Below are 17,405 nucleotides of genomic sequence, written 5' to 3'. Positions count from 1 at the left end.
AAAAGTTAGTACTTGAACCAGAACAAATCTGGAGATTTAAATTTAAATATCCTTTCCTTGGATTTAACAGCCTAAGGCCATGCATCAGTAAAACAAATTCAGTTTGTCAGATGTATGGACATTATATAGCAAAATAGAGCAAAATCCACCATGCAATTTTTTTGTTTGCAGGAAAATATGAATTTCAATTTCTGAATATTGGGAATGCTTGCCAAGTGTCCTATCCAGATAGGAATATATTTATCATAGGAATGTTTAAAATGGCAACAGTATAAAGAAGTATAAAATACGTAATCCAATAGGTAAGAACAAAAAACATACCTGTGGTTTTCTGGAGGAATATTTTAAAATTGTCCCATCATTTCAGCTGAGTTAAAAGCATTATATTGCCCTAACATACATGCTCATCTAAATTGTGCCAAATACTTGCTCCAAGTTGGGGGATTAAACATCCAAGTCTTAAACTCTACGCCACTACCTGGTGCAAGAACTTCCTGGTTTAGTGTATGTTTAGATTCATCTGCAGTGCTATCTTAAGCAAAGTTAACCCTTTGGGCCTATTGACTCAGTTCAGGACGGCATGATAAATATTCTATCAATTTTATAGTAGATACGTAGTATTTGTAAGAGTTTGTGATGTTAATTATGAAATGAGAGGAAAATCCCCTCCTCCCCAATGTGCAGTTTGCATGCGATCATGATAAGTTGTTAATAACACTGAAAATCAATGATAGTCCGCCAAAGAGCCTTACTGGAAGCAAATCCCAGGGCTTACAAAAAGAGGTATTCCTTCACACAGGAAGCAAAAAGTTGTATCACAAAGGATTAGATGAAAGGCCTAGCAGATCAGTCCTTCATGAATATTTACCGTAATGGTTGAGTGGAAACTCTGTGTTTATTCCTGGTGCTTGGAAGTATACTATTTCTTCTGGACATAGAGGCTCCAACCAGGGCCGGCCCTAGACTGTCTGGCACTCTAGGCAAAGCTAACTTCTGGCATCCCCCACCCCGCAGTGATAACAACACCAAGTCACATGGGGAACCCATTTTGGTGCACGCAGAAGGCTGGCACCCTAGGCAATCACCTAGTTTGCCTAGTGGCAGGGCCAACCCTGGTTCCAACTAACTGTCATTTCTAATAGCCTGTATGGATGCATCTAATCCATGTACATGTGTGCATAAAACAGGGAATGGCTATTTCCTTCATGCTTTCCTCATGAGTACAGGTTGGCTACAGCTAGAAATAGAATTCTGGATGTGAAGCTTAATCCTGTGTGCCTTTTATGCAAATGGAACTTCAGAACACTGTGATGGATGGAGTAAGGGCTCTTGCTTTCTCCCTAAGTTGTTTTCCATGCCAAAACAGTGCTGGGGGACAGTTATTTCCCCATTTTTGCTGCTTTACATGACAGAATACTGCTGCCTTATATGCCCCTCAGTGCAGTTTCTGTGCTGGAAAATGGACTTCCTCCCCTCACAACAGTATTCTGAGCCCATCTGCATTCTCCTTTAAAAAAAGAGAAAGGGAAAAAAGAAAGCAATTCCCTGCAGCTGCTGTGTGGCTGTGAGGAACCAACTCTTTAAAAACACTAACACGTAGCTGGTCCCTGAAGAGGAACTCAGAGAGCAAGCCTAAGCAGATCTGCTAATAATCCTACTCTGGTCTACTCAGTAGGACTTCTGCCTACTAAAGTGTTCTGAGGATTGCGTTGTGACTGACATTACCTGAGCTAAACAGGTATTTCAGGATGAACAATCCATCAGTTGCAGTTCATCATTTGGAACATACATTTTGTCCACAATTTGGTCATTGCTTTTTCTTTGGTTATCTCAAAGGGATTGTTCTGCATTCTGTGCCAAGGTAAGTGCTAAAGATGCTATCGTCTTTCTTTTCTGCTTTCTCATGAAAGCAGATATCTGCTATCTCATGCTCCTCTGAAAACTCTTCCTGGCCTAATGAAAATAAAGCCATTTATTCTGAAACATGCTACTATTTGTATTTGGGAGCTCAGTTCTGGCTGATATTAAAGGCACTTCAGAGATTTTAGATTAGTTCCTGCCCAATGAAACAAATCTTTAAATTAGTGATCCCCAATAGGATACCTGAAGGTGCCATGGTGCCATCAGCCCCCTCATATATTTGATCCCTGGTAGCCATATACTTTTGACTCTTAGAGATAAGATCCAAAGACTCTTGAATGGAACAGAAACAGGGGGCTTTGGGTACTTGCTGATCCGGCTGTAAAGTGTTGAACCAATCTGGGTAAGTGTCTTATAGCTGTGCACTCTCATTTTGACCATATAAATAGGCATTCTTACATCCTTGGGCTTAGAAACCTTGCCCTATGGTTGTGCAGGGAGAAAAACTGCCCTTTCCCCTAGAACAGGGTTGCCAATCCCCAGTTGAGGGCAGGGGTTCCCCTGGTTGGAGGCCCTCCCCCCACTTCAGGGTGATCAATGTGTGTGTGGGGGTTCAATGTCTGTTTTGCACTCCATTAAACCCAATAGAGACTGGTTCTCATAGGCTATAATAATCGATCTGTGGGGCTCTGTGGGGGGGAAGGTGTTTGGTTTTTTAGAGGTAGAGGCACCAAATTTTCAGCATAGCATCTGGTGTCTCTCTTCAAACCTCCCCTCACCCAAATTTCAAAAAGATTGGACCAGGGGGTCCAATTCTATGAGCCCCAAAAGAATTATTTCCAAATGGAGGGAGGGTGTTTAAAGGCAGCACGGCCCCTTTAAATGTGATGGCCAGAACTTCCTTCAGAGTACAATCATGCTTGTCACAACCTTGCTCCTGTTTCCACCCCTAAAGTCTTTTTTGGGGCATGACTGGCATAACTGATGTCTACATGAAACAGAAGAGGAATAGAAAATCCTGAACAACTTTGAAGGCAGACTTCCCTCTCTCCTGCCCAATCCCTTCCAGTGATCTAGTGAGTGGTCTAAAACAGCCCTGTGCTGAGGAATTATATATTAGAAAGTTTCTATATGTACAAGGATTTTGCATGAAAAAAAAATTAGGCAAGGCTTTGTTCATCTCTTTGGCTTCATAGTTTATTGCCCATGTTTTCTTGGCATCTGTAGACTTCTAAGGGTGGATTAGCAGACCTAAGTACAAGGACTGGCCACACGGAGTTATCTTGACAGACATTTTACACTATATATCTAAAAACAATTGTGTGTATGTGTGTGAAAAAACATCACCAAATTTGTCCACAACAGTCTCAGCTTAGCTTTGTTACTAATAATGAGGCTGGTCCTCTAAGTAAACTTTAAAATATCCTCTCATAATACAAATTTGGCTGGACAAGAGATGACATAAATGTTCAAGAATGTTCAGAGTCTTCTCGCTATTATAACTTGTTCAACAAAGTCTTCTATTATTTGAAGTCTTCTAAAGTATTTGAAATACTTTACATTTGGAAAAAAAGGAAGTTAGCATTGTTATACCTGATTCTTCTTTATGTATGCGGTTATACAAAAACTGGAGAGAAAAATCTCTGGACACGGAACTTATTGCATCCTCTTGAAAAATACTCAATGATTCTAAAGGTAGCTCCATAAGATACTTGTCTGCCAGTAGTATCACACACTCTCCCATATCTGGAGCACCAGCTGAATACAACAAAGATGAATAGTAAATAAAATTAATTAATAGTTTTTATCCATTCATTTATTTATACCCTGCCTTTCTCTCCAGTGCAAACCCAAAGCAGCATACACCTTTCTCGTCTCATCCATTTTAATCCTCACAACAACTCCATGAGGTAAATTGGATTGAGAGTGTGTGACAGGCCCAAGGTCACCCAGTGAACTTCCATGGCACAATGGTGATTTGAACCTAGATCTCCCAGATCTGACACTTTAGCCATTACACCACACTGGCTATCATGCTCACATCCTCTTCCAGTTTCCTCACACTACTCAAATGCAAACCACTGTTTCAACGTTATCGGATGAAGTATGCATGCACGTAAAAGCCTATACCCAGAATTAAACCGTGTTGGTTTTAAAGGTGCCACCAGACTCAGATTTTGTTTCAATGACATAAGGAATTAGCCATGAATGGACATCTGTTGTTTCCTCTCCGGATATAATTGTTAGCAGTGACTTCAGTCCTACAGAGAGCATGCCTATCAATGGCACGAATAACTTAAGCAAACCTGAGTATACAATCATTTTGTTTTGTGATAAGCTGCTCAGCAAGTAGGTATCTTTTGTGATAATTTCTCAGTGGCAATATACTTTGAAAGTTAAGACACACCTTGAGTTGTAATGTTTTTCTCCTTATTTTTGGTTTTTTGTTTCCCTGACTCATTTCCTTTATTTTTTCCTGAGTCACCTTTTGGACTTTTTCCTTTTTTGGACTTTCCTGAGTCAGCAGTTTTGGATTTTACTGATTCAGTCGGAGAAACTGCTGGACTTGGCTGCCTGAAGAAATAAAAATAAGATCTTAAAAATACCACACAAGATGGGATGATTAAAGGACACTAATGAAATGAGTTACTTGTATAATGCTACCTGTGGTACAAAAAAAAGTATGCAAAGAATTCATGCTTGACTGTACCATGGACAAGGAAACCCAGGAACTCAATAGTTTCATATAAGGCTAATACAGGCTTGCATAGACTGTTGCCTCACTGATTTAGTTTGGTATTAAAGGAGTGCTGGCCTCAAGCATAGACAAAGAGTGCTACCTGAGGCTAAGATGAGCAAGCAAATCTCATAAAGTTATATGTCTCTCCCCATTTGCCCCCACCCTCCCATAAGCACAGTACCACTAGTGGTACTAGAAGCACAGGGCCCAAGGATGGAAATGAAATAATCAGATATGAGTGCTAAGTTAGTGCCAGCGTCCCAGACAATGCAGACTCTCATGGCTGTCTGATCAGCATGTTCTGAGTGTAGCCCTGGTGAGCAGTGGTGGGATTCAAATACATTAACAACAGGTTCTATGTCCTAAGGACCATTTTAACTATACCAAAAGATATACCGAAAGGTAGTTTAATAATTCACGCATTAAATACTGCAATAAGAACAGTAAAAGAGGTAAAGACAACTTGTTCGATGTTTGAATCAAATTCAAAGCTTTCCACAGCTGCAGTAGAGGAAAAAAATTACATTGGGGCATACTCCACATATCTCTCACATTAAATGGATAGATTAAAATGTGTAAGATTGATTAAAATTTCTTTAATTGGGTGACAGCCCTAATTATGTCCTGTGTTAAATGGAAATCAGATTGCTTACTTAAATTACCGGTATACGTACAAAAATGCTTGGGAATGATGGACCTGCTCAATCAAGTGGATATCAAAATTACCACATCAGGCTATTTTCCTACCAGCTGGAAAGCTGGAATTTGATACAGGCTTAATTCAAGATACACCAATGACTAGAAAAGTCTGCAAACTGGAGGCTCCCCTTGAACTGGGAGACATGAAGAGTATCCCCAAAATGGTCAAGGATCTTACACAACCAACTGATGAATAGAGGTGATTTGCCACTGGGTAATCTTGTGCCAAGTCACTATCTCTCAGCCTAATCTACCTCACAAAGTTGTCCTGAGTGTGAAATGGACTAGGGGAGAACCATATGTGGTTACCCTGATCAATCCTTGCATTTATACACTTTAAAATGCCTGTTTTATTTGTTTACTTCATTTATATCCCACTCCCTGCCCTGCCCTGGATAACCCAGGATAGCCCCATCTCGTCAGATTTTGGAAGCTAAGCAGGGCTGGCCTTGGTTAGTATTTGGAAGGGCGACCTCCAAGGAATACCAGGGGCATGACGCAGAGGCAGCAACTGCAAACTGCTTCTGAAATGTCTCTTGCCTTTAAAAAAGTCTAGCTCACTACCTAGTGGTGCATAATGCTACAAGAGCTAGAATTTTGACTGCCAGACAATCTTAGGATCTGGTAATATTACCACACTGCCAGATGATGATGATGCATTGTGTGTAGTATAGCCAGGAAATCCTAAGATTGTCTGGCAGCCAAAAGTTCTAGCTCTTTTAGCATTATGCACCACTAGGTGACAAGATAGACTTGTTTTTTAGTCAAGAGATGTTTCAGAGGCAGTTTGCCACTCCCTCTGCATCAGGACCCTGGCATTCCTTGGAGGTCACCCTTCCAAATACTAGCCAAGGTCAGCCCTACTTAGCTTCTGATTTTGGACTTCAGATCTTTGGTCTGGACCATCTTTCTACTTTTGTCAGCACCTGCTAATTTGCAGCTGAATGTGTAAACAGATTTCAAGTACTGGTGTTGTAAGTAACAGAACTGATATTCCCCTACTCTCCCCTGCAAATTTTAGAGTTGACTCCCCGCCCCACCTTTCAGTGGAATTTACTTCCAAGGAAGCATGCACTTTTAGATCCAGGTGGGCAGCTGTGTTGGTCTGAAGCTGTAGAACAAAGTAGGAGTCAAGTATCACCTTTAAGACCAACAAAGTTATAGTCAGAAATGTAAGCTTACATTCTGAATAAAACTTTGTTGGTCTTAAAGATGCTGCTTGACTCCTACTATGCATTGTTAGGTTATCCTATGCATGTTTTCTGGGAAGCAAATTACAGCAGTGAGGCATGCAAACATTTAATTGGGTAAATGGCGGCTAACGTTTCACAGAACGTTGTACAAGAAAGGCAAAGCTATGTAAAATGGGGGAGGGGCCGGAGTGGAAAAATTCCGACTAAGCTAAAGTGAAGTCCCCTTTGGGCAAGAAACTCCGTGCACGCTTATTTCTCATCCTTTTCCTACTGATAGCATTGCCTGGTTGCATGCGCCAATATACTACACCTTTTCCGGTTAGGGATTGCAAAAATGCAAAACAATTCCAAACCTCAGGTCTTTAATAAAACTTCCAAGACCTCATATGCATGGGGCCAACGCACACAATGCTTTTTAAAAAGCATTTTCTAAACAAGCAACCAAAAAAACTTCCCGCAGTTTTTGGAGGACTCCTTTTGCGTCTTAAGTTTGCAATTAATCTAACAAAAAAGGGGACGTCTAACTACACAATATTCGCCATCTGAAATAACAAGTTACACAAAAGTCCCTTTTGTTTGGGGACCAAATTGCTACAATGCTTGAGCTAGCTGCTATTGATGATGATGACACTAATAAGGAAAGACGAGGGAAATTAATAGAGAATCGAGGAATCGGTGATGCAATGGCTTGCTGATGTGCCCAGGAAAGAAAGAATGAGAAAATTGAAGGACATCGAGGAGGGAAAAAATGACCAAAAGTCCTGAGTGTTGATTTATTGCACAAGCCGCTGGTCATTTCCATATATTGAAATGCGCCCAAGTGTCCAGCCAGGCAATTTCCTTTGAAAAGCGACTGCCGTTGTCCCTGGCCGGGCTGTTCCCACGTGACATCCCCCTCCCCCTCCAGAGTCTTTACACCTCGGCAGGGGAGGGGAGTTGGTGCTCAACGTAATATGTGATTTAAGAAGTAAGACAGGAGTACGATCTTTGCCAGGAGGAGAAGGAGGATTGAGTGGCAGGGACAGGTGGGCTGGGGTGAAAGCAATTTCCAAACTATCATTCCACCTTCCTTTCTTGCCCCCCCCATCCCCGCGCTGCGTGTTTGCTTTTTTGTGTCTTCTATGCGGCTGCAGAATCAGCCAGGGAGGTTTGGGAGCAGTCCGGGCTTACTCGGGAGTAAACATTGCTGAATGCAGAGTTCGGAGCAAACCTCAATGGGATTTCTTAGCAACAGCATAGGATTGTAGCTGTTCAGTGCGCGCTTAGGCTGCAAACCGGTGCGCTTTTACTCCAGTAAGCCCTACGGAACTCACTGGGACCTAGCCCGGCGCGCCTAGCGGCTAGATTGCACAGCTGTGCCGCTAGTCGCGTTTACTTGAAAGTAACTCCCCTTGAATCCCGTGTGGCTTACTTTCGAGTAAGCATGTGGAAGGTCAGACTGCCGTTTGCCGGATCCTCTGGGGGTGTATCTGGGTCCTTCTGAGCCTTAGCTGCTCCTCCGAGATGGGCTCAGAAGGACCAGAGTCGCCACGCTCCTTGGCGCAGTTTCCCCCCCCTTCCCCCGGCCAACAAACGGTTCTGCCGAACCGATACCACATTAGGTATCGGTTCTGCAGAACTGGTGCGAACCGGCTGAATCCCACCACTGCTGGTGAGGGATCTTCAGGTATGACTGTTTAGATGCATTCCCGCATACATACAGGAAATTTTTTCATCAGGGTATGAGGTTTTTTGGTATTCCGCAAAGCCAAACTATATGTGACATAAGAAATCTGTGGTGAAGACCTCCATTTCAAAAAAAAAAAAATGCTAAAAGTAACTATTGTTCATTTTTGTTGATTGATTAATATCTAATGAGAGTATAGGGAAAGATTTTTTACCTTTCCTTCTTAGGACTGACCCCAGTTCTCTTCCCGGGAGTCTTCAGTGTGCATACTTTGCATGTGCACTACAATGACATCACCCAGAAGTTGTCATTGCACCAGGTATGTCATGCAGGGGACACTCTATCATTTGCGGGGAAACCTCTATGGTCAACACAAAAGTTTTTACGCAAATGCTACAGCATCCCTCACGTGATGATGTCATCTCCAGGTAATGTCATTGTGCCAGAGCTCTTTGGGGCAGGGCTCCCCCCACCGGCCAGCTCTGTGGCAGCAGATTGGAGGCTCTGGAAGCAGGGGAAACCCTGCCCACATTGAGGGGGATGGCAATCCTATTCCTCCTGCAACACATTCCTGATTCCATTTTTTTTTTTTACCATATTGCTTCCCTGTTCTGTAGACAAACAGCAGGTCCAGGAGAGAGCTTAAATCAGGAAAATGGGCAGAGAGGGAGTGCTAAAGCCCCTGGCCTCAATCCAGATTCGACTCCCCTTCTTGGGCCAATTCTAGCATTTTTTAAAAATGAGAGGCGCTTAAAATGAACATATGAACATATGAAGCTGCCTTATACTGAATCAGACCCTTGGTCCATCAAAGTCAGTATTGTCTTCTCAGACTGGCAGAGGCTCTCCAGGGTCTCAAGCTGAGGTTTTTCACACCTATTTGCCTGGACCCTTTTTTGGAGATGCCAGGGATTGAACCTGGGACCTTCTGCTTCCCAAGCAGATGCTCTACCACTGAGCCACTGTCCCTAATTAATTAATTTGGGACAATTAATTTGGTCCTCAGAGAAACCTGAGGATGGAAAATCTCTCCTGAGTCACTTTGATTATCCCATCAGAATGGTCACTGAGACTCTGGGTAGCATGCACATCTGAGAGCTATATACGGCATATAATTTTGTACTTAGGAATTTATATTTATTTATTTAATTTATATCCCGCCCTCTCAGCCAAGGCAGGCTCAATTTAATAATACTGGCAAACTGAGGTTACATGGTCAATTTTCTAATTACATTATTGTACAATCAACATGAAATTATTTTGTTACTCTCTTCTGTCCATTAAAGGTCACTTCTAAAAACATCTTATAATACTTTATGTACACACATTCAAAATAGAAGTTGTTTCTTCATTCCAAGCACTCCTGCTTAAATCATAACTAGCACCACCAAAAAAACAGCTGTGAAATGTAACTAACAAAATTCTCAAGTCAATATATAATTGTTATTAGAAATTGTTATCATAAATTGAAGTAACACACAACATCAATATATAATATACCAGAAATGTCCTGTAAATATTCTCAAAAGTTCATAAAGTGCATCAGTTATTCTATTCCAAGGTAAACAGGTCTTCCTATCCACTTCTAAATCCTTCTTAGAAAGTGCTTGTGCAGTCCCTATAATTAAATGAAGATCCTTGTCTCATCAGTTGCATGCATCAATAATTCCAATGATGGTATGGACCCAGAACAAATAAGCCTCCGACGGAATTGTCAGCTTAATATCTGTTTCTCCTTACGGCTTTTTAAAGAGGTATAATCCAAAGTTCATCTCATTCGAAATAGGATGCTTGAGTCCCAAGCACCATGTGTGGAGAAAATTTGATACATGATATACTGATGTATGTTACTTCAATTTATGATAACAATTTATAATAACAATTATATATTTTATTAGAATTTTATTAGTTACATTTCATGGCTGGTTTTTTTTGGCTGTGCTCTACTCCTGTGATTCTCTCTTGGTTGATAAATCATAACTAATTCATCCAATGAAATCTGGCTGAATTGTGAACTGGGCATAATCACTCATGTGACCCATTTCTCCATAGGGGAAACTAGAGCCCATTGGACTCTAATATGTGAGCTGGTAACATGAACTGACCTTGAATATTAAACTTTCAAGAATAAGCATATAATAATTGATACACGTAACAGCTCAATGAGAAGAAAGAAAGAATTACCTCAGATCAGAGAAATTAAACTGTGACAATACAGGGTTAAGATATTCTTCCATATCTTTTAATATAGCCTGGAATTCTGATGTACAAATTTCATTTTCTTCTTCTATAATCTATAAAAAAATGAAAACTTAGTTATACAAAAAGGCCTAAGACTCACAAGGACACAAAAATTATATAATGATCAAATACAACAGGAAAATGCATGCAAAATCAGTTATATATAGGAATAGCCCCAAATATAAAATGAGCTATCATGTTTAATCAATGTTGTGTTCTATGATTATATTAAAAGTTATGTAAAGGAAATATTAGTGCAATAATTATAATTGTAATAATTATAAAATCATTCCCTAGAGAGAGTTTTTTGCTGTCTTAATGCAACTATTCTGGACTATATTTTAACAGATACACACAAGCCATTGTTACAAGCCATTTCAAGCTATCTGATTACATCATTTATAAAAACACCAACATAATTGACTGCCATTTTCTAATAAGTTCTCTTACCATTTCTAATTTGATCTGTGGCTCGTGCCCTTGTTGTAACTCATTTTTGTCTTCCTCAAGCTTTTCTGCTATTTTCTTCCGAAGTTTCTTCATCTTCTGTTTGAAAAGCTTTACCCTCTCCAACAAACTAAAGAATGCTTCAGAATCCACAGGGGACCGGGCAATTTTAGCCTGTACTAATATAAAAAACACAAGCCTACTAAATACATTTTAATTTCAAATATATATTGCCTTCGTTGATTTATATTTCATATATTCATACTGTAATGGATGAGTGTGTAAAGGGTCTAGTTTCAAAAGCAAACAAAGGACTGTAGTTGTGAATTATTCTGTAAACTAGGTGACAGCTTTATAAATAATATGGTATTTACATGCAAAGATAGTTATACTACTCAGTCTTTGAAAAAAGGGAACTGAATATCGTTTTGCTTTGCTGTGAAATGCAAGCCCTGTGGAAACATTCAAACAGGATCAGGTCACTAGTATCCAACAAGTACATCAATGATTGATGTCAATGATTCCCTGACTGGATAGAAACACTTCCTTGCAAGAAAATGCCATTAAAAATGGTAATGAAGTTGTAAAACAAATTGGATGTGAAAAAAGGAGGAGGGGCTTTGGGAGGCATTCTGATCTCTCAAAAGCAGTTTAAAAGGTAAAGGTAGCCCCCTGTGCAAGCACCAGCTGTTTCCGACTCTGGGGTGACGTTGTTTTCACAACGTTTTCACGACAGACTTTTAATGGGGTGGTTTGCCATTGCCTTCCCCAGTCATCTACACTTTCCCCCCAGCAAGCTAGGTACTCATTTTACCGACCTCAGAAGGATGGAAGGCTGAGTCAACCTGAGCCGGCTACCTGAAACCAGCTTCCACCGGGATTGAACTCTGCGCCATGGGACTCTTCAAAAGCAGTTTCTCTGTGCTAAAAATATTGAGTGCAAACATTTGGCACTGCTCTGCTAAGAACAATACAGTTCTACCTGTACTCCTTAGAAACACTTACATGTAGGTTGAGCAGGTTTTCCTTTCTGTTGCCCTCCCTTTTCCTTCTGCTTCCCACTCTTTTCCTTCTGCTGCCCCCCCTTTTCCTTCTGTTCTCGCAGATCCTTCGGATTGGTTGATTTTACTTTCTCAACAACTGCCCCATACAGGAGAGATCTGTAGAAGGACAGAAAAAAATCCTATTTATACAGTTTGAATTGTTAAGTCAATACATGTATTACACACAAGCATCCTAATCTCTTATTGGTCTCTAACATGATCTATTAAAGTATTTCTTGAGAAAGGGTGTAAATAGCCCAAATCACTGTTTGGGAAGGTCTTTTCTATCACATTCTTGAAAATCTTGGCTCTTCTTTTCCCTGCTTTCCTTTTTTGTAGGGGCTGGAGCAGGATGGTGCTTTCTTAGGATAAAGGGCCAGGGAGAAAAAAGAGGGGGACAACAGAATGGACTGGTACTGAGAGGGAGTGCTAAAGTGCTGGGAAGTATGATTAATATTGTATTGTTTCTGCTCTGAATCTAGCCTTGTTAAAGCAGATGACCTATTCAGGATTGTGTCTACACTGGGGTTGGGCCAATGACCTATCAAACAGACACTACAAAAAAAGAGACGCAATGGAAAACTCTATCCATACCTGTCTTCTGAGTGCTGTAGAATGATTACATGAAACTGTGGTGGCAATTCATTCATTATATTAAAGTGCTGTGCAGAAATGCAAAGGTTTCCCCATGCCTACACAAACAAGTCAAATAACAGATTACATTTTCAGAATGTTTTAAAATGAAATTTCAGTATTTTCATGGTGGATAATACTGTTTCCTATACTAAAAAGTTACATACAAAACTGGAAGCAGAACAGACATCACCTGCTATTGTTTTAATTCATTTGTCGGTGGTTCACTTGTTCAATGATATATTTGCACAGCAACAAGCACTTGAGGGATTCAGCAGCAATTATATAAACTTTTTTTGGGAAAAGGCTAGCAGAGTAACCCCCTGCTCTAAACCAATTAAAATCAGTGCACTTAGACTGGAATAATTCTGCAGAAGCTGAACTATGAATTACCATATGCTCCCCCCAGAAAAAGTGTTCTGATCCTACTTGGATTTCCCTCCCTAACTGAACAGGGAATTACAATTTTTAATTGATCCAATTACCTTTGAGACAGCAGCTAACCTCTGCTCCACATTTTTTAGGAGACTGCTTGTTGTATTTCCTCTTTGTTGGAGATAGTGCTGCAGATGCAACATTGCCGACAACTGTGAACTGCTAGTATTCCAGCTAGCTGACATCAGGATATTTTTTATCATCACCGATGCCAAACAGCTCTGTAATATTTTAATATTAGTTTAGTTTGACAAATGTTTTAAAGCAGACAGTTAATAAAAATCCTATCAGTGAACATGAAACAAAGTAGCACATATACTACTATTATTTACTGCCACAGTAAAGTGAAAAGACTCTGAAAATAAAATACGATGAACAGATTTTCCCAACTACCGTTCCTTTCAGGGAATGATCTTGCCATCAATCTTGTTCACTGAAACATTCTTCTGCGCCTAATGAATGAAAACTTACATTTCTTAACCAAGAATGCTATCCTAAGCAGAGTTTCACCACTGCTGGTGGTTGGCTGATCCACCCTGATATTAATCATGGTGGTGGGGGGGGGGGAGAATTGGAGTCTGGGGGTGGGCAGGAATCAGGCAAAGAGAAAAAGGCTGCTGTTACTGACTGAACTGCTTTGAGAGGCTGGACAAAGTGAACAGCTGAGGAAAGACAGGACCTATGGAGGAAATCTAACACGTAAAATGGCAGTGCAGGCATAATACTGTACAACTTTTCATGCTAAGTAGGAACAGGGTGAGGTTTGTGTCATTATGATCATTGGAGAGGAGAAGCAGCTGAGCTCACGGCATGCACCACCTAATCATTGGTAGGATATTGCTGGTGTTACATCCACACCAGACTTTGGGCCAATCTAGACTTCACAGTTTTTAGTGAGTTGGGTCTGGATTCCCCCAACCCAACTCGTTTCCTCGCAGCCACACAGCAGCTGCAGGGAATGTCATTTTTAGGACCAGAGGGTGCATTTTCCAGCTGGAAACTGCAGTGTGGGAGGAAGAGGGACTCCTGTTGGGTCCAGGGGTAGGGAAAGGAGTCCATGATTCCTGTGGATTTTCTCCTTGAGATTTCAGCATCACACTCTGTATTCCATGAAGGCACCCCCCCACACACAAAAAAGAAAACCCTCCCAAGAACAGCTTTTGCATGATGTGGGACTCTTCAGAAAAGAGAGATAAGTAAGTTTCATCCAGAATGTTTTGGGTTCTACTCATGTTATCAGAAACAGACAAAACAATCTTTCATTAAAAATAGGAAGTAAAACTTTGAGGTCAGCTGTCTTTATGAAATACATTCTAGTAACCATCTGTAATCTATCACCATTGTTTTGTCTCAGCAATAGTAATTTTTCCCTTACTAAAAGTGAAAGGTAAAGGCAGTCCCCTGTGCAAGCACCAGTCGTTTTCGACTCTGGGGTGACGTTGCTTTCACGTTTTCACAGCAGACTTTTTTATGGGGTGGTTTAACATTGCCTTCTCCAGTCTTCTACACTCCCCCCCCCCCCCAGCAAGCTGGGTACTCATTTTTCCGACCTCGGAAGGATGGAAGGCTGAGTCAACCTGGAGCCGGCTACTTGAAACAGCTTCTGCTGGGATCGAACTCAGGTCGTGATTCGTGAGCAGAGGGCTCCGACTGCAGTACTGCAGCTTACTGTTGCCCACCAAATGAAACATATTAAAAGTATTATTATGTTGCATTACTATAGTACCAATCAGACAAAACATTTCATTTAATTCATTGGTGGGATGGTGCACATGTATTTTTAAAATATTTAAAACTTCATTTAGTATCCATTTCATTCATGATTTTACTATACAGGTTGTCAAAGCAGATATTGCCATACCTGATAAAGGGCCAAAAACTGAGTTGCTGAAACTGGGTCAAATTTTCCTAAGCACTCCACCATTTCCAAACTAGCAGCAGCCACGACGTTAAGAAGGTTATTATTGATTGCAACATTAATGCACTGTAGCAAAACTTCACTTGACTGACAAAGGTATTTCTGTGTGCAAGCCTGTCTGTTCTATATAATAAAAATAAAAATCATTTGCATGTGATAACTGTTAAAACTGCATTAATATATCACCAACATATGATTATCACCAGGGTTTTTTTTGTAGCAGGAACTCTTTTGCATATTAGGCCCCCCTGCACCTCCCCCCGATGTATCTAGTCCTCCTGGAGCTTACAGTAGGTCCTCTACTAAAAGCTCTGTAAGCTCTCGGAGGATTGGGTACATCATGGGTGTGTGGCCTAATATGCAAGAGTTCCTGCTACAAAAAAAGCCCTGGTTATCACTGTGATGAGGTGAATTCTGTTTTTTTAAAAAGGATACTTCTAAGTGAAGTATTAAATTCATCTTTATCTAGTCTTCATTATGATAGCAACAAATGTTTGGGCCACGTTAGTTACGGATACCCCAATGCAAATGGATTTGTGAAGTGTCAGTTCATGGAACACATTTTCCCACTGGAGTCCAGGTTCAGGATAGACCACTAGGAACCAATTTGTCTATGTCAATATTCCCTAAAGTTCAAATAGCTGAGCAGTTTGTTCCTTAAACTGCTGCATGAGACACAATTTTGGTCCTTCTGACTGGAAGGAAGCAAGACCAGAACAGTGATTCATGCAAAGACGCGATGGGAGGCCTCCTTTGAAGACCAGTTAATTTTGCCAAGACTTTGCTTGGGAAATGATGACTATATGGTTCTACAGAGATGCAACAGAATTATCACTCCTAGCAAAGAAGATAAGGCAAGAACATGAATCATGCGTGCACACACACATTACCATTACCTTCCTCTGCAGTCATCCTTAGAGATTTCCTATCCAAGTACTAACTAGGGCTGACCTTGCTTAGCTTCTGAGATCAGGCTGTACCATGCTACATTCCCTCCCAAGCAGCTGTACTCAGGTCTATTTAAAGGGTTTACTCCCAGGAGAGTATTACACTGTTCTACACCCATTTACTTTAATAGAGGGCTATAACTTTGTTTAGGATCATACTACTAGTCTGGAAGATTCCTTCCTAGAGTTCTCAAGTATTACCTAAACATACCCTTAATTCAATGCCTTTTCTTTTGTACTCATCAAGCTGTTTTTTAGTAAGTGAACAAATACTAGCCACCAGGTTACTATCATCAACTGGCTCTGCTTCTGGATTTGCTTCTGCTGTGGCAGATTTCAGAGAGTTACGTTTAGCTTCTTCCTGTATGTTATTTAAAAACAAAAACAACATGTCAGACAACAAACACACAGATAAGTTCATCCATTGCACAACAGAGCACAATTGTGCAGTAATCAGCCTTTAGGTGGCATTTGAAAATGCATGCCTGAGGGAGGAGTCTACTGGTTTCAGTTAGTTCACCAGGATAGCACCCACAAGACCATTTGGTCATGCTAAGGAACTCTGGTACAATCTTGGTCATTGGTGTTAATAGTCCTCCGCCCCAATCTCGGGGTAAGGCAATGAAGGGCATGAGCATAGTTTGTTGGCATGTTTGTATGTTCCCTCCAACCTCCTTCCTCCACTCCTGCACACTCTTCCTTCTCTAGCACACAGACAAAAGATTCACTGTCAGTTCCTGGACTGCTGTTCTAAGCAACAAGGAGTAAATAGCTATAGAACACGGTTGGCCAAAGTTGCTTGAAGTAAGAGCCACAAAGAATAAAAATCAGATGTCTGAGAGCCACAAGACGAGGGAGGAAAGGAGGCAAATAGATGGGGAGGAGGGAGGGAGAAGTGGAAAGAAAGCAACTTTCACTTTAAGTGCATTCTCCAAGCCCCTGGCTGGTTTGGCTTGGAAAAGTGATTTAAAGAAAGATTTAAAGATGGGATGGTGGGGGCTTCCAGAGCCACACAATATGTGTGAAAGAGTCTGGCCACCCCTGCTATAGAAGATAAAGAAGCAGTGCAAGGAATGCAACTGCTGTTTAAAACAAAGTGATGGGGGAAAGAGGACAAGACACCCAACATCTAAAAAGCCTTTGGCAGCAATACCTTTTAAGGCCAGAGGTGTAGCAAAACATTCCCTTCTTCCTTCACCTTACCAAACTATACTCCACTGCATGAAGCACTTGGTTCTCAGCCCAGTAGGAAAGTACTTGAAGCAGTGAGGTAGAGTGAGGTAAGGCAGGGGATAAGGAAGGGCATAGTTTTCCACCCACCCTTACTTTCTTTCAAAACCAGTTCCTCCTTCTACCCTACTTAATACATGAATGGGGCAGATGCTCCTGTTGCCTCTAATCTGGCACTCATTTCAGTGTCAGGTTACAAGATTTCATACTGTCTCTTCCGCTCAGTTTAAAGCTTAATAACAATCATAACAAATAAGACAAAGAACACTCCTTTTGGTGTTGTCTGAAATAGTCATATTCTGTCCACTAAAAAATGCCCAAGGCAAAGTCTGTTCCAAACCAATTCAATCCAA

The 17,405-nt window shown here is 40.9% G+C and overlaps 1 protein-coding gene across 1 annotated transcript in view; it reads right to left on the bottom strand.

Moving 5' to 3' along the window:
* CFAP46 (cilia and flagella associated protein 46) overlaps positions 1-17,405 on the bottom strand; it is a 155,736-nt gene that overhangs the window by 13,792 nt on the left and 124,539 nt on the right. Inside the window, exons 43-51 of the mRNA XM_060241376.1 lie at positions 16,034-16,183; positions 14,819-14,998; positions 13,008-13,178; positions 12,484-12,581; positions 11,852-12,006; positions 10,850-11,025; positions 10,343-10,452; positions 4,268-4,434; positions 3,454-3,618 (exon numbers count right to left, since the gene is read on the bottom strand). Of these exons, the coding sequence (XP_060097359.1) occupies positions 3,454-3,618; positions 4,268-4,434; positions 10,343-10,452; positions 10,850-11,025; positions 11,852-12,006; positions 12,484-12,581; positions 13,008-13,178; positions 14,819-14,998; positions 16,034-16,183 (1,372 nt within the window). The remainder of the gene's footprint in view (positions 1-3,453; positions 3,619-4,267; positions 4,435-10,342; positions 10,453-10,849; positions 11,026-11,851; positions 12,007-12,483; positions 12,582-13,007; positions 13,179-14,818; positions 14,999-16,033; positions 16,184-17,405) is intronic.

The sequence above is a fragment of the Heteronotia binoei genome, chromosome 6, assembly GCF_032191835.1.
Source record: "Heteronotia binoei isolate CCM8104 ecotype False Entrance Well chromosome 6, APGP_CSIRO_Hbin_v1, whole genome shotgun sequence".
NCBI lineage: Eukaryota > Metazoa > Chordata > Lepidosauria > Squamata > Gekkonidae > Heteronotia > Heteronotia binoei.
The sequence above is the reverse complement of the archived record's forward strand: the minus strand, read 5'-3'. Positions and strand labels throughout refer to the sequence as shown.